This window comes from Trachypithecus francoisi, unplaced genomic scaffold (assembly GCF_009764315.1).
Source record: "Trachypithecus francoisi isolate TF-2019V2 unplaced genomic scaffold, Tfra_2.0 Lachesis_group12, whole genome shotgun sequence".
Taxonomy (NCBI): domain Eukaryota; kingdom Metazoa; phylum Chordata; class Mammalia; order Primates; family Cercopithecidae; genus Trachypithecus; species Trachypithecus francoisi.
Window position 1 is genome coordinate 64440474 of NW_022681457.1, and position 23058 is coordinate 64463531.

Here is a 23058-nt window from a genome sequence, read left to right on the forward strand (position 1 = left end):
CCCTCACTTGCTCTCTGATGCCTGCAGTTCCCAGGCTTCCCAGCAGAGGGAGACACCATTCCACTCCCAAGACCACCAAGGGGTCGTCCCAGACACAACCAAGCTTGAAGAGATGCTATCTACACAGACACAAAGACCCCCTTAGCTAGACTGAGTTAGCCTCCGGGCCTCCCCTTGCTGTTTCTATCTCCTCCTAGGCCTCTTACTTGGAGCCCTACCCCGAACACCCCCCCACCCCGCACCCTCCCCGCCCCGCTTTCTTATGGGAACTGGCCCCGCCTTAACAGGGGTAGCAGGGAGCCTTGTCCTTGTCTAGGGCCTGGGTTTGACAACTTGCCCCAGGGAACCACATAGAGAAAGGGTGTAGCGCTGGGCGAGCATTCCCCGCCCCCATCCCTCAGCGATGACAAGTGGGGGGTCCTTCTCTCTGCCCCCAGCAGGCCAGTTTCCTGCAGAGCCTTGACCTAAACCCCCTTTTCCTGTCTTGTGCTCCACACTCCCAGCAGCTGCTTCTCCCTGGCCTGGCCCTGCAGCCCTCCTCCCTGCCCCCACGATGGTGTTGGGGTCGCCTGGAGTCCAGCTGGTGTCCAGGGCAGAGCTACCCCTTTCCTGGCCCTACCCCTCCCCGTGACCCCAATCCTCCGCCAACCGCTCAAAGGATCCTTGTTCTCCATCCAGCCCCCAGACAAAAGTCCCTCTGTCTAAGAAGGCGGAATTGAGGGGAGGGGGCACCCCCAACTGGGAACATGGGGGAGCCTGCACAGACCCCATCCGGAAGGAATGCCTGGAGGAGGAGGAGCAGGAGATGGGGGAGGAAAAGGGGAGGGAGCCTTGTACAATGCAGGGGGCCTTATCTGGACTAGGAGGCAGCCGCCCCCACCAGCGCCCACTCTGTAGACCCGGGCATCTGGCTCCTAGCACCCATGGAAAGAGCTTGCCTAGGAAACTCCAGCCTGGTGGCTGGGAGCCAGTTCTCATTCTCCCCAGGGCAGGGAGCAGGTTATGACCAGGACTAAGGTCCCAGAGTCCCCACCCTGACCCCTCCCTGCTGTTCCAGCCACTCCCTCATATCTACCCCTGCCCCATCTCCTGACTTTGGTCATGCCAGCGTCTTCTGATAACCCTGAAATTGTACCTGCAGCAAGCTGTGGCCTGGAAGGGGACTTTAAGTCCCCCACAATTGCCAGCAATCCTTCCACCAGGAAAAACACATCACCTAAGGGAAAGAAGTCAGGTCGGAACACCAACACATCACTTCCCTGCATGGCCCTGCAGGCTCTGCCGTTTAAAGACCCCAGAACCTTCCCCATTCAGGGTCCTCTCCTGGGCACAGAAGATTGGAGAGAGCTCCTCCCTTAATTCCAGGGACCGAGTTCCAGCCCATCCAATTCTCCATCTCACCTGAGGCTGCTGTGGCCCTGGTGACCCCAGGGAGCAACGTGCTGCCCATGGCTGGGGAGGGGGTGAAGCTGTCTCTTTAAGAGCAGGAACGGAGCCCCTGGGCCTTAGGGCATCTGACTTGTTTTCTACCTGCCCAGGTTTGCTTAGGGCGTGGCAGCTTCGGATAAAGGCAGGACTCCACCTCGCAGCCCTGATTTCTCCCGGAACCTCTGCTCAGCCTGGTGAACCACACAGGTGAGCAGTTGGGGCCCCCTTGCTCCAAGCCCTCCTTGGCTCTGCCCCTAAATGAGGGAGTATCTACCTGCCCACTGACCCTGCCACATAGAAGCTCTGCTATTAAAGAGCCTAAAATCTTTTGAAATGTTTTTCTGGAGCCAGGAGATAGGAGAAAGTCCCTTCCCCTAATGTCCCTTTCCCCACCATTCTCCTCTCAGGGACTGGCTGAGCTGGCTGGGGTGAGGGCAGGACCGGTAAGTGTGGTTGGGGTGTCTGGGAAGACTGATGTCTGCATGGATTAGGGGTATCTGGGTTGGGGATATCTGGGTGGAAGAGAGGGGGATGCCTGGGTAGGTAGGGGTATCTAAGTGGACCAGGAGTGCGTAGATGGACTGCAGACATCTATGTGGATGAGGAGTGCTAGGTGCACTCGGGGTGTCCAGGCACTGAGGAATGTGGCTTCTGGAGACCTCCAGGAAAAGAGGACAGAGCTGTTGGGGGAAGGTTGTAAATGTGGAGTTCCTTGGGAGATTTCAGGAGCACAGAGGGGGCAGGATCTTTCTGCCCGCCCCTGAATATGAGACATTTCTCCTACGGTATGGAGGAATAGAGGGGATAGCAGAGGGCAGCTGAGGCAAACAGTCCTCAGGGCGGTCTTGGGACCTGGTGGCCAGGAAGGATCAGGGCAGGTAGACAGAGCGTCAGCTGCAGGGCCGCCTTCCTCTCTTACCTGCCCACCAACCACATTGGTTTGGGAGCAGTCCAGGGCCTCTTCAGCAACAGGCTGAATGGGGAATGTGAGGGCAGACCCAGCTCCCGGCTCCCTGCAGCCTCCAGAAACGTGGGGCTGGACATTGTTTTGCAGAAGCTGGGGCTGGGGCAAGGCGAATACTATCTGTTAGTCTTGGCTGGATGACATCATGGGAAGGGGGAATAGTGAGGCCTTGCAGGCCAGAGGTGGCTTGGAGGAGCCCCTGGAAAGAGGCTTAAGAGGTGAGACTCAACAGCCACAGCGACAGAGCATAGGGCTTTAAGATGAATTTGCAGGGGTTACAGGATTATAACTGCAATGTGTGCTAATAATAGTGCCCCCTACATTAAGCTGCAGAGATTGAGCGAATAAGTGGGAAGCTAAGAAAATGACCCCGTGGGGTAGACACTCAATAAGCATCTGCTGTTATTACCGGTACTCATATGGTTATGGGTGACACCTTCAGACCACAGGCAGTCCACCTACAACCTGTGCCCCTACCCACCATGCCATCCTGCCCACCCACCCACACCAGCTCCCCCACCCTCAACACTTTTGGGGATCCTAAACACTTCCTGGGTCTCAGTAATCCTCCCCAAAGTCTCAGGCTTTCTTCCCACAAAAAAAAAAAAAAAAAAAGGAAAATAAATGGATGCTCAAACTGAAATTGTGAGTTCAGCATGTGGAATTAACTGGGAAGCTGAGAGGATTCCCAGGCCCTGGGGTGCGTAGGCAGAGGGAGGAGTCTGTGCCAACCTGCAGGGACCACCCGCACCGTTGGTTGTGGGCACCACCCTCTCTCAGCATTTTTGCTGTCCATGAAATTGCTGGGGGGTTAAGTGAGTGAGAACACACCAAGGTCAGCGTGCACCCCAGGGCAAGGTGGAGGAAGTACCAGCTCTCGCTATCAAAATTATAACTAGACCAGGTGCGGTGGCTCACACCTGTAATCCCAGCACTTAGGGAGGCCCGGGTGGGTGGATCACCTGAGGTCAGGACTTCGAGACCAACCTGGCCAACATGATGAAATCCTGTCTCTACCAAAAATACAAAAATTAGCTGAGCATGGTGGCACACATCTGTAGTCTCAGCTACTCGGGAGGCTGAGGCAGGACAATCATTTGAACCCAGGAGGCAGAAGTTGCAGTGAACTGAGATTGTGCCATTGCACTCTAGCCTGGGTGACAGAGTGAAACTCTGCCTCAAAAAAAAGAGAAAAAATAAAAACAATTATGATAACTATGCACTCAGCATTTGGGCAGGAACAGGGCAGGGGAGGGCATGCTTGGAGGCTCGGGCTTGGTGCAGCCTTGCAGGCTGGGAGGGCAGGACTGATGCCAGGTCAGGAAGGAGAGAGGAACAAGTTCCTTATGCTGAGCAGGTCTACCTGGGAAAGAAAGTGCTCTGCGGGGCCTAGGGGTAGGGTCAGGGGCTGGGCTGGGGACTCAGGCTAGGCAGAGCCAGGGCTGGGACCGGGAAGGGCATGGGTGAGGGATGAGTGGCAGGAGGTTCTGGGGAACAGAGATGGAGCTAGGGCTGCAGCCAGACTGAGTTTGTCCTCCTCTACCCCCAGTCCCAGCCTCAAGTCAATTGCTCCACACACCCCGCCCTGAGCAGCTTGAAGAACCTGCTCAGTCCGCAGCCTGAAGTCTGCGATGTCCTGGCAGGGCCAGGCAGGCTCTGAGCCGTCTATGGAGACACTCCCGGGAAGCGGGCCTCCTGCCACCTGGCTCCCAACACCTGGCTTCCCCAAACACCCCAAGGCCCTGACAGTCCTTAGTTAGGAGCAGCTGCTGAGGAGCCAGGCCTGGCTTAAATCCTGCTTCCTGGCTAGGGCACCTAGTTTCGCCTCCCAGAGCCTCAGTTTCCCCATCTGTCCAATGAGGACAACAGCGGGCAGTGGTGCCCTCATTTGGTTGCGGGGCGATTCACAGAAAGCCTGAAGTCCATGTCCAGTGAGTTATTATGGCTCCTCCCGCGTCAGGCCCGAGTTTCACCCAGTCCCCACTCCACGGCGCGGCCGCGGCTTATCTCTCAGCCCAGCGAGATGCCAGCCCTCCTGCCCTGGGTGAACTGCGCACCCTGCAGGGAGGAGGGTTGGGGAGCCATAGGCACAGGGCCAGCCTCCCGGTGGCTCTGCTAAGGCCGGACCTCCTGCCACCCCTCTAGGCCAGTGCTCTGACATGCAGAAGGTGACCCTGGGCCTGCTTGTGTTCCTGGCAGGTGAGTACCAATCCCCCAACTGCCTTTTTCTCTGGATCCCCTGGATGGGAGGCTGCCAAGCCTCTGTCTATCTCCTGTGCTTTTCTACCGCCCCAGGGAAGGTGGTAAATGTTAGAACAGCATCTCCTTGAGGGTAAGTAAAGTCAAACTAGTGATTGCCAGGGATACACAAGAAGAGCTGGCTCGCACAGCTGGAAAGTCACCATCTTCCCCATTCTCTCGCTCTTTCTTTCTTTTTTTTTTTTGAAAGGGAGTCTCTGTCACTCAGGCTGGAGTGCAATGGTGCAATCACAGTTCACTACAGCCTTAAACTCCTGGGGTCAAGCAATTCTACTCTCTTAGCCTTACACAGCTAGAACTCTAGGCACACACCACCAAGCCCAGCTCATTTTTAAACACTTTGCAGAGACAAGGTCTCACTGTATTGCCCAAGCTGATCTCAAACTCCTGGCTGAGTTTGATCCTCCCACCTCAGCCTTCCAAAGTGCTGGGATTACAGGCACGAGCCACACTGCACTGGCTATTAAACATAAATTAAATAACGGGAAAAAAAAACATAAATAACAGAAGCTAGAATACAATGAAATTACACCTTCAAAGCACTGAAAAAAGATAACTGCCCCGCCAGTTCTCTTGTAAATTTTCTAAAAACTTCAAGTAGAAGGCTCGGCTCGGTGCAAGTGCATCTTTAACTTCCAAACACTTTTCCCCTTTTTTCTTTCTTTCTTTTTTCTTTTTTTTTTGAGACAGAGTCTCGCTCTGTTGCCCAGGCTGGAGTGCAGTGGCATGAACTCAGCTTACTGCAACCTCCACCTCCCGGGTTCAAGTGATTCTCCTGCCTCAGCCTCCCAAGGAGTTGGGATTACAGGCATGTGCCACCATGCCTGGTTAACTTTTATATTTTTAGAAGAGACAAGGTTTCACCATATTAGCCAGGCTGGTCTCGAACTCCTGACTTCAAGTGACCCTCCTGCCTCGGCCTCCCAAAGTGTTGGGATTACAGGCCTAAGTCACTGTGCCTAGGCCCCTTTTCACTTTTTCACTGCAGCCTTGACCTCCCAGGCTCAAGGAATCCTTCCATGTCTGCCTCCCAAAGCTCTGGGATTATAGGCACACTTTTTATCCATTACATAGGGCAAGACTAGTATTCCCTGCAGGGTAGTGATCTAAAATTACATTTTCAATAAAGTCTATTTCAGTGTATAATAGTGAGTCATTTTCAATGATGTGCAAACACCAGACCACGTGGGTGTGGACATGGTGGAAGCGGGAGGATGGGCTTTGAACATGATTGGACTTGGGGAAACAGGAATCTGGGAACTGAAACCATCTGTCATCTTGACCAGGAAAGTCCCCTGCTGCTGCAGAAGGCATGGATTAACCACGTGTCTGAAACACGAGACCAAACAGTGGCCAAAACCCTCCTAGATTAGAACCAATTTCAGGTGGCAGAATGCTGGCGTGACTTGGAGGTGTGGGGCTGAGTGGGCGAGTTCACATTTCCATGATGGGATACGAGGGGATGAGGTGGCTGCTCAGTGACAGGACCCCTGTCCCTCAGGGGACCCTTTCCCAAGGCCCCTGAAACTCCACAGGCCCTGCCCAAGGGCTTGGCTGAGGCCAGCATCGCCATCTCCCCTTCTTCCCCTCTTCTCCCGCCAGGCTTGCCTGTCCTGGACGCCAACGACCCAGAAGGTGAGTCAGACTGGACTCTTACCTGTCCCACCCCCAAATTCTCCCCTGGGTGGGAGCGGGGCCTGCATCCTGGCTATAGTCCTGGATTCATGATGTTTTTTCTTTCCTTGCAGATAAAAACAGTCCTTTCTACTATGGTGAGAGCCTGTGCCCCCATTCCCGTCCCCACAACCCCGCATACTGCTTGGGGCCAAGGGTTCCCACACAGGATTGGGTGAGGGTCTGATGTGAGCGTCACAGGACAAAGATAGGAAGGCACTAAGATGGGAGCACTGAAGAGTCCACACAGCGGATTAAAGGAACTAGAGGCAGCAACCTGGCCTTTGGGAAGGTTCTATTCCAGCAAGATAGTTAGACACACGCAGGAGGTGAGGACAGTTTGCAGGAAGCCATTGTTTGGTTCAAATCAACTGCTAGGAGAAGTGTTGACTTGAGAAAACTTCCTGGAGGTGGTGAGCTGTTCGGTCAAAACCCTCATCTGGCCTCCAGGTTCCGATGACCTGCTCCCTACTCCCCGCTCTGCCCTCACCTCCTTCACACTGCTCACTCCTTCTGCTCCAAGCCTCTCAGACACCGCAGGCATACTGCCAGCCTCAGACCTCTGCACTTGCTGGTTCCTCTGCCTGGAACGCTTCCTTCCATAGAACCACATGGCTCCCTCCCTTCCCTCTGCTCAAATGCAGCCCCCTAAGAGACCTTCCCTGACAACTCCCTCTAAAAGAGCTGCCCTCTGACTTTTTTTTTAGAGATAGGTCTCACACTGTTACCCACGCTGGAGTGCTGTGGCGTAATCATAGCTCACTGCAGCCTCAAATTCCTGGGCTCAAGCGATCCTCCTGCCTCAGCCTCCTGAATAGCTGGGACTGCAGGCATGTGCCACCATACTTGGCTAATTTGTGTATACTTTGTAGAGATGGGGTCTCACTATGTTGCACAGGCTGGTCTAGAACTCCTAAACTCCTGAAGTCCCAAAGCTCTGGGATTATATTAGGTTGGTTCAAAAGTAACTGTGGTTTTTGCAACCGCTTTTAATGGCAAAATGCATTTTTTTTTTTTTTTTGAGGCAGAATTTTGCTCTTTCACCCAGAGTGTGACTGGCTGGAGTGCAATGGCGCAATCTTGGCAGTCTTGGCTCACTGCAACCTCCGCCTCCCGGGTTCATGATTCTTCTGCCTCAGCCTGCCGAGTAACTGAGATTACGGGCGCCTGCCACCACGCCTGGCTCATTTTTGTATTTTTAGTGGAGACCGGGTTTCACCATGTTGGCCAGGCTGGTCTGGAACTCCTGATCCCAGGTGATCTGCCCATCTCGGCCTCCCAAAGTTCTGGGATATTAGGCGTGAGCCACTGTGCCTAGCCAAAAATGCAATTACTTTTGCACCAACCTAATAGGTGTCAGCCACTATGCCCAGCCTGCCCTCTGACTTTCCATCTCCCACCCTGCTTATTTTTCTTCAGACCACTTATCTCTGCCTGATCCTGCATGACAGATCTTGTTTGCTGGTGTGTGAACTAGAATGTGAGCACTTGGGATTTTGTCTGTTTTCTTACGGCGGTGTCCCCAGCACCCTGCGCATCCTAGATGCTCCATATGTATTTGTCAAGAGGATGGGGGGACGGATGGAGAGGACATAGCCTGGCACTGAGGTCCCCTCCACTTTCCTCCTAGACTGGCACAGCCTCCAGGTTGGCGGGCTCATCTGCGCTGGGGTTCTGTGCGCCATGGGCATCATCATTGTCATCAGTGAGTGAAGGAGTTGGGGGGAGCAGGCGGGCCGGGGTTGGGGCTCCCCTCCCCTGACCACTCAGCTCTCCCCAACAGGTGCAAAATGCAAATGTAAGTTCGGCCAGAAGCCCAGGTAAGATACTGTTCCGGCATGCCCGCCTCAGGCTGGCTGGATGCTTTTCAGGGTGAAAGGGCTAACTCTCCCAGCAGGAGAGGCCTCCGGGCTCTGCCCTGCAGAGTTCCTGCCGCTAAAATTTCCAGGTTCATTGTTTCTAGCTGGTAATCCCCAGAGGGCCCCAAATCCTGAAATGCTTTGGCCCCTGGGATTGCACAACCCCCCAAGTGGAAAACAGCCAGGAAGACATGTCTGGGCAGGCTAAGAACCCTCTACCCGGAGGGAGAGGGCAAATGGGGGTGGACACGGATCTCACCACTTTTGTCTCCTTAGTCACCATCCAGGGGAGACTCCACCTCTCATCACCCCAGGTAAAGATGGGGCAGCATGGGGCTGAGGGGAACACGGAAGTGGTGTGTGTGTGTGCGCGCACACTGGAAAGAAAACTCAATCCACCCTCACAAACGGATCCCGTCACCTCCCCCAGGCTCAGCCCATAACTGATGAAGACGAACCAGCTGAAATTGGGTGGAGGACTGTTCTCTGTCCCCAGGTCCTGTCTCTGCACAGAAACTTGAACTCCAGGATGGAATTCTCCCGCGTCTGCTGGGACTCCCTTGCACTGCAGGGCCTCATCTCACCTCCCGCAGGAGGGTCTTTGTTCAATTTCTTTTTTTTTTAATCTAAAATGATTGTGCCTCTGCCCAAGCAGCCTGGAGACTTCCTATGTGTACACTGGGGTGGGGCTTGGGGCACCATGAGAAGGTCGGCATGCCCTGGAGGCTGACACAGAGGCTGGCACTGAGCCTGCTTGTTGGAAAAAGCCCACAGGCCTGTTCCCTTGTGGTTTGGGGCATGGCACAGGCCCGCCCTCTGCCTCCTCAGCCATGGGAACCTTATATGCAATTTGGGATTTACTAGTAGCCAAAGGAATGAGAGAGCTCTAACTAGATGGAACACTGGAACATTCCAGTGGACCCTGGACCATTCCAGGAAAACTGGAATATAGGATCGTCCTACCATGATGGAAGGGTTCAGACAGTTTATAACAGTGAGACTCCTGTGACCCTTTCATTCACCCCCAGACCTCAGTTTATTCCAAGATCTTTCCAAATACCCAAATGTCCCTGCAAGCCCGTTAAATAATTCCCTATGCTACCCTTAATGACATACAGTGACCACATAGTGTGAGAATTTCCAACAAGCCTCAAACTCTCTTGAGCCTCCCCAATACTTAATAAGGCATCCAAAATGTTCCCGTGAACTACCCCACAAAATGCCTAAAACTCAAAACACCCAAAAATATCTCCCTCAATGTCCTGAAACATGAACCCAAATAGAGACCCACAATAAACTCGTGACTTGTCCCCTCATCATGCCGTTTTATCCCTCAAACATCCGCTGAGTCCCTCGATAACCACCAACCCACACTCAGAGACCATGAGCTGCGGAAACGCCTCCCTGGGACCTGGGCCGCTCTTAGCACTGCTCCAGGGACACCATCCCCACCCTGTGCCGTTCACAGGACATCCTCTCCCAAGCATCCACAACACTGGGCGGGCAGGGTGCACAGCGCATTTATTGAGCTCGGACTCTTCTTGTCCTTGCCTCCGTCGCCCAGCCAGGAGGGCACCGGGCTCCCCGCGACACCTCCCGCTGTCCCTCCCTGTGCCCCGCGCACGCGCAAGAGGCGCAAGAGGGACAGCACGCCGGGCGGCCGCACGCATGCGCACAAGCAGCAAAGGGGAACCCGCCCAGGGCTGAGTTGGCTTTGAGGTTGGTGCTTTTCCAGGAAAGCGATTGGCTGCATGGAGTTTAGAATGGGAAAGGAATGCCATCGACCCCTCAGTGCTTTCAGAGGGACCAGCGGGGGTGGGAGCGGGTTGAGAGGGGGCTTCCGTAACTCATGGAGCTCTGCAGGTGATCTCCACCTCGACTCCATGCAGTGCACCAGCCTGCACCCCCAGGTTGCCTTTGATGGGGAATCTGCCCCAGCCGAGATGTCCAGATGTTGCTTTAGACCTGAAGGGCAGCTCGGGAGGTCCAATAGGCTGGGACCCTCTGTCACCCCATGGATGCAGATCCTTTAAGAAGTGGGCTTAAGGCCTAGACATGTGGCTGATGAATGTGGCCCATGGTCAGCAGCTCACAGGCGGCCATCACCCCAAGTGGGGCCAGGAGCCAGACAAGGGGCTGTCCCAGGGCCCCAGCCATGCCCAGAGTCCCATTGGTGGTGTCAGGCACTGAGGTCAATCTCGTGATGCTGGTAGATCTGTGTGGGGCCCTTAAAGCAAGCAGCAAAGAGGAAGCGTCTGCCGGCCATAGTGATGTGGGCGAAGGCACGGGGGGCCACCAGGGCTGGGGGCCCCAGCTCCTGCAGTGGCTCCAGGAGCCCCTTGTCAGGTTCAAGACGGAGGACCTGACTGAAGGCAAAGTCACTGCCCAGGATGGCCAGCTGGTCCCTGGCGATGAGCAGTGGCTGGAAGACGTGGGCACCGCGCGAGGGAAGTTGCTGCAGCAGGCGAAACATGGAGCCGTCCCAGCGCATGACCTGTGGGGGTGTGGCCAGTGAGGGCCTGGGGTCCCGGGTGTCTCTGGGGGCCCTGGAACAGCTTGGAAGCTGAAGCTTGTCGGTCCCGAAACTCCCATAGCTTTCTTATCTTCCTAAAGGTCACCACTCAGCTGTTCGGCCACACACACGGAGTTGTTCTGAGCCCTTCTCTTGCCCTCACACCCCACAGAGAAGCACTCAGCCATGGACTCTGTCAGTTTCACCTTCTGTAGTTGTACATTTCTCCCACCACCTTTGGCTGAACTCCATCCCCTCCGGACTGGACCATCCTGGTAACCTCTTCCCTGGTCTCTAGGCTCCTCTCCCTGCTCCCCCAGTCTCTTCCCCACCCAGAGACCTTGTGAACACCTAAGTCAGATCAGGGCCCTTCCAGGCCCAGAACCCTCCCCTGCCTGCACCTCACTCCAGAAACAGAGTGGGCAGGGCTTAACTCCAGCATCAGCCTTGGGGGCTCAGTGTCAGGGTGGGGACAGGTGTGGCTCTGGTGAAGTCTGGAATGCATCTGAGTCACAGATCCAGCATCTGGGGGTAGAATCAGGATGTTGGGGCCAGCGTCAGTGTTGGGGACTGGGGAGTGGTTTAGGGTCAGTCAGCCTTGAGGGGGTCAGAGTCTTGGCATCGATGTGGGATGGGGTCCTGGTTCAAAGGTCAGCATGTGAGGCTAGGTCAGAGTTTAGAGGCTTAGTATGCAAGATTGGGTCGGTGCTGAAAAGCCAGCCCTCAATAAGAGTCAGCTATAGCGTCAGGCCTGGCTGTGCATCCCCCGCCCCCAGGCCCAGCCTCACCATGGAGTCCCCAATGTAGCGTGTGAGGCACAGGAACACGTCCCCACCAGCCTGGAAGTGGCGTGTGGCATAGACATCCTCGGCCTCAGGGATGTCTGTGCGTCTCTCGAAACGGCCACCGGTCCAGTGGAAGAGCACGGGCCGCTGGGAAGCCGAGGCCAGCAGCAGATGGGGCCGGCCGTCCAGTTCCAGGGCCTCAGCGTCCGTGTCCCTGTGCCAGGCGTGCAGACTCTGGTGCGGGTAAAAGCCGGGCCCGTCGCGGCACAGCAGCGTGGTGCTGCCTGCCTTGGAGGCGTCGGCCACCACGAAGCAGGGCTGCCCTTCCAGCCACAGGAGCTCGGCGTCATTGGGCCGCAGCAGCCGCCGCGGGGCCAGGGTCTGCGTTGGGGCCAAGCGCAGGCCGGGACTGGGCCGGGCCCACAGCTGTGAGCCCCCCCATAGGCGCGCAGCCAGCACGAAGAGGCTCGGGCCCAGCACCAGTGGCTTGCAGGACACCACGGAGGGCGCTGTGGGGAGGTGGGGAGGCAGGTCAGGCCCGCCAGGCAGGCTGCTGGAGACAGGCAGAAGGACGGGGAGGGGGCTCACCGGGCAGCTCTTCCTCGGGCCGAAAGCGCTGCAGGCTGTAGTCCCAGGAGAGGATCAGGCAGCGGCCGGCGAAGGGCTGTGCCAGCATAATGTGAGGCTCCCCTTGGTAGGAGAAGGGCTCTACGCTCAGGGCCGACTCCCCCACCGTCTGGAACCAGGACAGCTCTGCGGATGGAGGACAGAGTCAGGCAGGCCTCAGGACATCCAGGGTCCTCATTGCTGAGCCTCAGTTTGCTGAGGTCCTCTGAAATGGGGGCCATTCATGTACTCCCCTCATAGGGACATAGAACTGGAATCTTGATCTGTAGATGTTTGTTTGGTTTGTGGGGGGGGGTGGATTTTGTTTTGTTTTGAGATAGAGTCCCACTGTGTCTCCCAGGCTGGAGTGCAGTGGCACAATCATAGCTCAGTGCAGCCTCCACCTTCCAGACTCAAGTGATCCTCCTGCCTCAGCCTCTTGAGCTGCTGAGACTACAGGTGTGTGCTACCACGCCTGGCTAATTTTTTATTTTTTTGCAGAGATGGCGTCTTGCTATGTTGCCCAGGCTGGTCTGGAATTCCTGGGTTCAAGAGATCCTCCTGCCTTGACCTCCCAAACTGATGGGATTACAGACATGAGCCACATCCACCTCCTGGGTTCAAACAATTCTACTTCTTCAGCCTCCCGAATAGCTGGAATTACAGGCACCCGCCACCATGCCCAGCTAATTTTTGTATTATTAGTACAGACGGGGTTTCACCATGTTGGCCAGTTTTGTCTCAAACTCCTGACCTCATGATCCGCCCACCTCCGCCTCCTGAAGTGCTGGGATTACAGGCGTGAGCCATTGTGCCTGGCCCGTAAGCCTTATTTTCTAAGCTGTGTGGCATCACCAAATAATCCCTTAGAAAAAGCATCTCGATTACTTCATTTAACTTCACAACATCCCTATGAGGTACATTCTGTTATGATCTCCCCTTCGCAGATGAGAAAACGAAGGCTAAGTGGCACAGGCAGCCAGTTATCCAACAAAGCCCATCCTTCCCACTTTCCAGGAGAGAGGATTGGAACTGGTCACTAGGCCGCCCAGCTAGGGTCTGCATTATCCCGGGACCCCCATTCACCGCCCTCCCTGAAAGTTAGATGTGGCTCTTTTGAGACCGAGTGACCAATGGAACAAGGGCAGATGTGATGAGTGTAATGAGCCACCACACCTGGAAAGAGCTTGTCCCGACTTGGTCTCCTTTCCTACCACGTGGGTGTGCCACAACCTGGTTTCCAGCATGAAAGCAAGGGCGATGCCCAGGGGTGGCCCCACGCACCTGGACAGCTCACTCCAGATCCCTCTGTCCTTAATTCATGGTATTTTGAGAGTTTGTGACAACGGGTTGCCTTTCACGGTCACTGGGGCACCAAGGCTGCTCTGCCTATTAGTGGGGGAGCTGGGCAGTTGACTCCAGGCTGTAATATTTCACTTTGTGTGCCAGGCCCTGTTTCCAGGTGCCAGTATTGAAGTAATGAACCAAACTACATACAATGCCCACCTAAAGGGCGAATTTTTTTTTTTTTGAGATGAAGTCTCGCTCTGTTGCCCAGGCTGGAGTGCAGTGGTGCGATCTCAGCTCACTGCAACCTCCGCCTCCCAGGTTCATGCAATTCTCCTGCCTCAACCTCCTGAGTAGCTGGGATTACAGGTGACTGCCACCACGCCCGGCTAGTTTTTACATTTTTAGTAGAGACGGGGTTTCACCATGTTGGTCAGGCTGGTCTCAAACGCCTGACCTCGTGATCCACCCACCTCAGCCTCCCAAAGTGCTGGGATTACAGGCATGAGCCACTGCACCCGGCCCGGACAAATCTTTTTTAAATGGCTATCAAATCACCTCTTGCTCAAAACTCTCAGCAGAGAGTGGTGGCTCACACCTGTAATCCCCACACTTTGGGAAGCCAAGGCGGATGGATCAGTAGAGCCCAGGAGTTCAAGAGCAGCCTGGACAACATGGTGAAAATGCCATCTCTGCAAAAAAATACAAAAAATTAGCAGGGCATGGTGGTGGCACACCTGTAGCCCCAGCCACCAAGGAAGCTGAGGCAGGAGGATTACCCGAGCCTGGGGAGGTCGAGGCCTCAGTGAGCCATGATTGTACCACTGCACTCCATCCTGGGTGACAGAGTGAGACCCTGTTTCAAATAAACAAACAAACACAAAAAAACTTTCCATTCTTCCCATGGCCCAGAATAAAGTCTACTCTCCTCTCTGTGGCTTCCAAAATCCATAGTTGTCCCTCCACTCACTACCCCGAGCCACACCTGCCTTCTTTTGATCTTCAAAGAGGGCACACTCTATGCTGCCTCAGGGCCACTGGCCAGGCTGTTCCCTCTCTCTGAAGAGCACTTCCCTCTGTTCCTCACTTAGCCACATCCAGACCTAACGTCCCCACTTGAGAGAAGCCTTCTCTGACTCCCAAAGGAATCCTCATTCTGTCATCACTCCCTGTAGTTATGACAATGTATAGCACACATTTATTTGTGCAGTGTTTGTTAAATGTCTGTCTCCCCAAATTCCCAGGACTGTAAGTCCCATAAGGCCAGGACTGAGGCCCCAACCACAGTGACCATCACCTCTCACAGGGCTGGACACTGAGTGGACTTCAGTGAATGTTTGTTGGATAACTTGAGTGAAGAGGGACTCCCTAAGTTAAATCCTCTTCTTCTATGTGTCCCATGGACCAAAAACATGCCTTTCTTACACTAAGAATCATAATAATTATATGTTGATAATAATCATACATGTATGTTGTTGTGGGGGAAAGGAAGAGAGATCAGACTGTTACTGTGTCTGTGTAGAAAAAGGAAGACATATGAAACTCCATTTTGATTTGTACTAAGAAAAATTCTGCTTTGAGATGCTGTTAGTCTGTAAACTTAGCCCCAACCCTGTGCTCACAGAAACATGTGCTGTATCGACTCAAGGTTTAATGAATTTAGGGCTATGCAAGATGTGCTTTGTTAAAAATGTGTTTGCAGGCAGTACACTTGGTAGAAGTCATCACCATTCTCCGTTCTCCATTACCCAGGGACACAATGCACTGCAGAAGGCCGCATGGACCTCTGCCCAAGAAAGCCTGGGTATTGTCCAGGGTTTCCTCGCACTGAGACAGCCTAAGATATGGCTTCGTGGGAAGGGAAAGACCTGACCATCCCCCAGCCCGACACCCGTAAAGGGTCTGTGCTGAGGGGGATCAGTGAAAGAGGAAGGACTCTTTGCAGCTGAGATAAGACGAAGGCATCTGTCTCCTGCTCGTCCCTGGGAATGGAATGTCCCGGTGTAAAACCCGATCGTACATTCTATTTACTGAGATAGGAGAAAACCACCTTATGGCTGGAGGTGAGACATGCTGGCGGCAATACTGCTCTGCTACTCTTTACTGCACTGAGATGTTTGTGTAAAGTTAAAAATAAATCTGGCCTACGTGCACATCCAAGCACAGCACCTTTCCTTAAACTTATTTATGACACAGAGTCCTTTGCTCACATGTTTTCCTGCTGACCCTCTCTGCACCATTACCCTTAGTCCTGCCACATCCCCCTCACTGAGATAGTAGAGATAGTGATCAATAAATACGGAGGGAACTCAGGGACCAGTGCCAGTGCAGGTCCTCACTTGCTCAGCGCCAGTCCCCTGGGCCCACTTTTCTTCCTCTATACTTCGTCTCTGTGTCTTATTTCTTTTCTTAGTCTCTGGTTTCCACCTTGTGAGAAATACCCACAGGTGTGGAGGGGCAGGCCCCCTTCATATTGTTATGGATAATAATAATTATTGTTGTTGTTATTGTATTCATAGCATCTGTGGCTGGGTGCGGTGGCACATGCTTGTAATCCTAGCACTTTGGGAGGCTGAGGTGGGAAGATCACTTGAAGCCAGAAGTTCAAGACCAGCCTGGGCAACGTAGCATGACCCTATCTCTACAAAAAAGTTTTTTAAACAAAATGAGCCAGGCACAGTAGCATATGCCTGTAGTCCCAGCTATTTGGCAGGCTGAGGCAGGAGGATCACTTGAGCCCAGGAGTTTGAGGCTGCAGTGAGCTATGATGGCACCATTGCACTCCAGCCTGGGTGAGAGAATGAGACCCCAACTCGTAGAAAAGAAAAGCATCTGTGTAAAGACCCTTCAGGCTTAAACTCCTTCAGGAAGCCCTTCCTGTCCCCCTAGATCTGTGTGGCCCTGGCCCTGATTCTGGACTCCCTCAGCTCCCACAGTTTCCCCCATCCCTGCCCTGACCCCTCTGGCTGGGCCTCCCCATCCTGCCCAGATAGTTCCTGGGCTGTCCTGTATGGGCCTGCATTCCTCTGGACATTGAACTCTTTGAGGGCGAGACCCAGGGCTGGCCTCACCATTCTGTGCTCTCTGCACCACCCAGTATCTCAAAAGGCAACAAAATCTATTTATAGAAAAGGCGAGTCAACGTAAACGAGGTGACATTGCATCTGCAGTTCTTAGCGCGATACTTGGCACTTAACGAAGACTTTTTAAATTGGTTGCTTTTAGGTTAACAAGGGTGAACGTTTATAAGGACCTCCTGTCCCAGGCCTGGTGCCAAATGCTGAACATGTGAAGATGTATCATTGAATTCCCACGGCACTCCTATATCACTGTTTATTACCCCCACTTTACAGATGAGAAACTGGGGCTCAGGAAGGCAGGGCTGCTTGCTCAGGGTCTTCCCACGCCGGGAAAAGGCACGGCAGGGAGTGAGGCGAGCCCCTTGGCCCTGGCGGCCATTCCCCTAGATCCCCCACCTCCCACCCCATCGGGAAAGCCCCCCACCTATGGCTCTGCACTTGAAGGTCTCGGGGTCGAGGTGGCGGAGCTGCATATGGCTCAGGGCGGCGGGGCCCGCACAGGCGCCGGTCCCCACGCTGGCGTTCACGGTGGGCATCCACTGCAGGAGCCAGAGGACGCGGCAGTCACACTGGAACGGGTTCCCACGGAGGTCCCTGGGGCAAGAGGCCGGGGAGGGGCTGCGACCCCGCTTCCACACCCTGGGGGCCATGCTCCTGCCTGACCCCAGGCAAGTGTCCCCAGAGATGGGGCTCCATAGTGGTAAGAAAGATACATAAGAACAACTGCAGCCAAATGCATGCACGCCAACCAGAAGTGGGCATGGATGCCCCCCATGACACAAACATTCCCCAACCCCCACATTCCCAGCCCCCATGAGCCTCACACGTGAGTAAGGGTCTCCAGGCCTCGGAACAGGAACCTGGGGAGGGCCTCCAGATGGTTATTGGCCAGGCTTCTGGTGGAGGAAGAGAAGGCACCGTCAGCAGCCACGAGGATGCCCTGTGTCCCCTGGGGGGTGGCGTGTGGGTGCCTTTCATGGAGGGCTGGGGCAGTGGAGGCACGCACAGGTGTGTAAGCGAGCGAAGTCCTCTGAGGGCATTCTTAGAGATGGAGCCAATCTCATTGTCCTCGATGAAGCTGTGGAGGGAAGCTGGGGTCAGGGGGAGGCCCACTGAGCTTCAGGGAACCCACCCCATTTGAAAGTCATAGGCCCACTGGAAGGTGCTGAATTCTCTTCCAATACCATGGACAATCCCAAGGAAAGCCTCTCAAAAACCTCTCCTTGCCAAAGTCTCAGCCGTCAATTCTAGAAGCCATGAAACTGGCCCCATAGTCAATGCCAGTTTCACTGTGAACATTGCCCTGCCGCCACCAGCACAATCACCATCACCAGTGCTAACACCCAAATCACCACCAATACCCCCAGCACCATTAGGAATGATCAACAGCAATGCCACCATCCCCAGCACCCATGTCTTTATCACCGTCATCAATCCCAGGACCAATAACTGCCATTATCCCCAACACCATACCCTGCCACCACCATCACCACCACCAGTGCTAGCACCCACACCACCACATTACCTCCAGCATCATCCGTAATGACCAACCCAATGCCAGCATCCCCAACACCCATGTCTTTATCACTGTCATCAATCCCAGGACCAATAACTGCCATTATCCCCAACACCATACCCTGCCACCACCATCACCACCACCAGTGCTAGCACCCACACCACCACATTACCTCCAGCATCATCCGTAATGACCAACCCAATGCCAGCATCCCCAACACCCATGTCTGTGTTACCATTATCAAACCCAGGACCAATAACTGCTGTTATCCCCAACGTTATACCTTGCCACTATCATCACCAACACTAGCATCATTGTCACCAATAACAACGTCACCACCCACTCCCGTCAACACCAACACCAATATAATCATTACCGAACTCCAGACCAACAACACCGGTAATTATCACCAACAACACAACATTCATGATCAACACCAAAAAGACTGCCACCCTCATCTCCAATGTGTACTATCACACACATCAGCATGAGCACCACCAACACTGCCAACATCAACAACCTCTCCCTTATACCCAAGACGCACACATTCGCCCACCACCAGTACTACCACTGCCAGCATTTCCGTAAATACTAACACCTTCACCATCATCAGCAACCCAGTACCAACAACATTGCCATTCATACCAACCCCAACATCCTACCCACAGCCATCACCAGCATCAACACCAATACTGTAATGGTCCACTCCACAACATTGATAATGATCACAGACACAAGCCCCAAGAACTTCATCATCAATTTCATCCAGAGCATCATCACCACTGGAGCTACCATTTTTACCAACATCATCCCCACTCCATCATCATCAATAATGCCACCAACCCCATGTCAACAGCAGCAACAGGGTCATCACCACTGCCATTATCATCAACGCCATGACCAACATAAACGCCAGCACTGTCATGCTGTCACTGCCACCGCCGCCACCATCACCACCACTACCCAATCCCACAGTATCACTACCACTACCTAATTCAGAGTTATTTCCTGGTCATTTGAAAAGTGTCTTGTCTCTGACTTCTTTACACCCTCCCTGGGCTCCCATGAGTCAGGTAGAACCAGAACCAGGCTCTGGTTATCTGGGCTCTTTGTAGATCTTGAAGCAGAGAAATGAGGTGATAATCAACACTGATAAGCAACATTAACACCAGCCCTGAGAACTTTGTCAGTATCACCCAAATCATCATCACCACTGGGTTCACCATTTTTATCAACATCATCCCACCATGATGTCCAAACACCTTCTCCTCAGGGCCACAGCTCCCATCTCCCCCTACTCTGGGAGCCACAGAAGGGTCCTTCCTTCTCCCAGGCCCACCTGCCTCCATCCCCTGGCCTCACTCACAGGTACTGCAGGTGGGACAGGCCCGCAAACGCATCGTCCTCAATCACGGAGAAAGAGTTGGAGGTGAAGAGGCTGGCAAGGGGGCAAGAAAAAAATTTTCCTGGAGTTGCGGGCTCCATCTGACATTTTAACCCTGGCCTCCACCCTCAGCCCACACAGGCATGGGCACGCAGGTGTGAGTATGTGCATGGACACAAATGCTTTTGCACGCACGTGTGCACACCCCCCACACATGTGCATGAACACCCACCTAACATCTGTGTGAGCATGCATTCCCACATATGTGCATGACCGCCCACTACCTTGCGCTGGTTGTCGGCCCAGCCAGGCCCCACTCACAGCAGGTGCAGAGACGGGATTCTCAGGAAGCTGCCGGCTTTCAGCTGGGTGACTCCAGTCCTGACGAATGAGCTGGGGATGTGGGCAGTGGTAGGTGAGGGGGACACCACAGCAATGCTCCAGTCCCAAACCAGAGCCTTCTGCCATCCAGGAGACCCCAGCGTGCCACCCTGACCCTGGGTGTGTCTCCCCTCCATGCCAGAGGCAGGCATTTGCCCTCCTGGCTTGACAAGGACCCTGACAGCACTCAACCCTCCTCCTGGGCCCCAAATGCTGTTTCTGCCCTCTGAGGTTTCCCTCTGCTCCCTCCCAGACGCCAGCACCCCTCTTCATGGCATCCCAACAGTCTTTGCTGCCCATCTCCTGAGATCCTGATGGGCCCCTGTTTCCCTGGGGACTCGGCACCACATCCCAACCTCTGGGGTCCCAGGACTTCCATCCCCACCTTTGGGTGTGCAGAGGGCTGGACACTCACAGTGACAGCAGGTTTGGAGAGAAGCTGACGGGCAGGTCCGGGGATCCCTCACACAGGGCGCTGTCTTTGGAGCAGGAACAGCGCAAGGGACACTTTCCCTTTGGGGGCCTCCAGGCCACCACCACCCCCGCCCCGGCCAGCAGCAGCAGCAGAATGCCTGCCCCTCCCATGCCCCCACCCCCGCACTGAGGCACCCGCTTCTCCCGGCCCACCCAGCTCAGCCCCGGCCACTATGTCTCCTCCTCCACCAGGCCGCCCTCCATCCGCCTGCTGGCACCCTTGGCCCTGGCTTCTCTCTCCTCTTCTCCGTCTTTCCTTCAGTCGGCCCTTCCTCCCTGTTCGTATCTTTCTGGTGTCTAATTTTCTGTTTCTCTTTCTCCCTGTCTTTCTGTCTCTGTATTTCTGACTCTGCGCGTTAGTCCGTTTCTATTTCTGTCTTTGTCTCTCTTTCTGTGTGTTTCTCTTTTTCTGTGTTGCTGTCAGTCTTTCAGGCTTTAGGTAGCTGTCTGTCTGTTGGCCTCTATGTGTGTGAGCGTATGTGAGTGTGTGTGTGTGTCCTGCTGCCTGGTGTCTTGATTTCTTGTCTCCTTCCCCCCCTTCCAGCTCCCTGCCTGTAATTTCTTTGCCTCCTCCCACGTCCCTTCTCCCTGAAGGTTTGGGAAAGGGGTTCGCTGGACACCGGGTGCACCCGGCAGAGTAGGGTGGGAAGGAGGAGGGGGTCAGAGGCCATGAGAAGGTCGGCCTTGGGGAAGGGACTGGGCAGCCCCACAGGAGGGGGAGGGGCCACCAGGGCTGGAGCCGTCCCACCACTCACGCCAGCCCCCTCCCCAGATTCCCCACTCAACCCTATTGAGGGAGCAGGAGGACGATGTCACCAGGGTGGGGACCGGATGGCTCTGCAGACTGGAGCGGGGTGGGAGGAGAGGCCCCTGGGGGCTGGGGACATCCCTTCCTGGCCACTCTCCGCCAGCCCCCTCCCCTGGCTCCAGGAGGGTGTGTTGGGCGCTGTCAGTGGGGCCAGTTCAGGTCCAGCTGCTCCCTCTGGTGGTCACACTCGGCAGGACCTCTGCCCTGCGCCGAGCCCACAGCCTCCCTCCCCCGAGCCCACAGCCTCCCTCCCCTACTCTGAAATTAACCCTCGAATGCCCAGCACCCACTGGGGGGGTGGCACCAACCCGAGGACATAATGATGATGATGACAATGATGATGAAGATGATGATGATGGTGAAGAAGATGATGATGATGCCACCCCTTCTTCAGCGTCTACTCTGAGCTGGCCTTGTCCTAAAAGCTCATCTATTAACTCATTCTGATCTTGCCAAAGCCCTCTGAGGTTGGTGCTGTTATCACCACCACTTTACAGCTGGAGGAAGTGGAGACAGAGGTCAGGGGACCTGAACTCTACGTTACCCAGCTGAGGGCACAGCCAGGATTCAAACCCAGGCATCCAGCTCCAGGGCCGCTCCAGGTTATTTTGCATTCTTTCTTTGGAGATGAGAGGTCATGAATAGATGGATAATTGGTTGTTTTAATCTGGACTAAGCTTTCAGTCATTTGGATAGATTCTGTCCACTAAATCAGAAAAATAAGTAAGTGACACTTGTTAGCTAACGTGAAATAGTAGCAATGTTTATACTCACTCAGCCTTCACAGCCACCCTGTGAGATGGGCAGTACTGCTATCCCTGCTTTACAGATGGGGAAACTAAGGCACAGGGAAGTTATGTGATTAGTTTCCTGGCTCTGGTCAGCTTTAAACCTAACCCGTAGGTTGTACCACCTCATCACCTGAGGGCGAGACTCACCCTGTGATTGAGGAATGCATGCAGGCTCTCACACTGACGCCCACACCCAGAAGCCTCGTTGGAGGATAAGGGGGCTTAACAGCTTGGAGGCCATGCAGATCTGGGTTGCAGGCCCAGTCCTGTGTGGCCTCAGTTTTCCCATCTGTAAAATGGGGACAATCGTGGCACCCACTTCCCAGTTGTGGAGAGGACTCAGGTGATGGAGGCAACTCATCCTTTTGGGGTTCAGCACAAGGTGGGCATCCCTCAGTGGTCGGCAGGCTTGGGGGTGGGCTCCGGATCCAGTTCCTAGCGGAGTAGACCCCAGCAGCTTGTGGTTTGAGCCATGCCCTTCAGCTCTTTGTTTCCTCTACGGACTATCGGGTATGATAAACAAAGTCCCTGAAAGTGAAGTTGGAGAGCTGAGTGCCAGGGACACAGAGGGATCGGAACTCACTCTCATAGAGTGCCCAGCCCAGCAGTCCAGTTCACAAGGAGGAGGATGACAAGGACAATAATAAGGGGCCAGGCACAGTGGCTCATGTCTGTAATCCCACACTTTGGCAGGCTGAAGTGGGAGGATCGCTTGAGGCCAGGGGTTCAAGACAATGTAGTGGGCAACATAGTGAAACCCCGACTGTACAAAAAATAAAAAAATTAGCCAGGCATGGTGTTGCACGCCTGTAGTCCCAGCTACTCAGGAAGCTGATGTGGGAGAATAACTTGAGCCCACGAGTTTGAGGCTACAGTGAGCTATGATCGTACCATTGCACTTCAGCCTGGTTGACAGAGCAAGACCAGGTCTCAAACAAACAAACAAAAAATGAAGTTAATGATAAGACAATGTCAAGTTCAGAGACCTCTGAGCACTGTCCAGGATTATACATGTGATCTTCGTGATTTTTCCATTTCAGAGCATGTGAAAATGAGGCACAGAGCTGCTCAAGTTCACACAACCAGGAGTGCAGTACCCAGGCCTGATTCCAGGTTTCCCCGTCACCAGGACCTGTAAACCTGGCCTGCCCATGGGGACGCCAGGTGTGTTGTCCCCGACAAGAGCTCAGGGGAAGGAAAGCGTGGGGTTAAATACAGATCTGTGGTTTTGGAATGTGTGAACATGCAAG

General features: G+C 54.3%; 2 protein-coding genes across 4 annotated transcripts; one reads left to right on the forward strand and one right to left on the reverse strand.

Moving 5' to 3' along the window:
- The first annotated feature begins 977 nt into the window (after positions 1-977).
- On the forward strand, positions 978-8838 carry FXYD3 (FXYD domain containing ion transport regulator 3). Its single transcript, XM_033225710.1, has 9 exons — positions 978-1234; positions 1539-1635; positions 4538-4591; positions 6254-6286; positions 6400-6423; positions 7956-8030; positions 8109-8145; positions 8461-8498; positions 8615-8838. The coding sequence occupies exons 3-9, from the start codon at positions 4552-4554 to the stop codon at positions 8629-8631; spliced, it is 264 nt and encodes an 87-aa protein (XP_033081601.1). The 5' UTR covers positions 978-1234; positions 1539-1635; positions 4538-4551; the 3' UTR covers positions 8632-8838.
- An 850-nt stretch (positions 8839-9688) lies between these two features.
- Positions 9689-21534, reverse strand: LGI4 (leucine rich repeat LGI family member 4). Of its 3 annotated transcripts, none has more exons than XM_033225696.1 (9): positions 20996-21534; positions 20151-20214; positions 19337-19747; positions 17461-17532; positions 17279-17350; positions 16879-17144; positions 12070-12234; positions 11485-11990; positions 9689-10678 (listed from the first exon to the last, which is right to left on the reverse strand). In XM_033225696.1, the coding sequence occupies exons 3-9, from the start codon at positions 19453-19455 to the stop codon at positions 10364-10366; spliced, it is 1515 nt and encodes a 504-aa protein (XP_033081587.1). In that variant the 5' UTR covers positions 19456-19747; positions 20151-20214; positions 20996-21534; the 3' UTR covers positions 9689-10363. The 3 variants fall into 3 exon arrangements, with proteins under 3 accessions (XP_033081587.1, XP_033081586.1, XP_033081585.1); XM_033225695.1 differs by lacking the exon at positions 20996-21534 and having other exon boundaries at positions 16879-17048; positions 19337-19408; positions 19676-19747; positions 20151-20986; XM_033225694.1 differs by lacking the exon at positions 20996-21534 and having other exon boundaries at positions 19337-19408; positions 19676-19747; positions 20151-20986.
- Positions 21535-23058: the final 1524 nt, after the last annotated feature.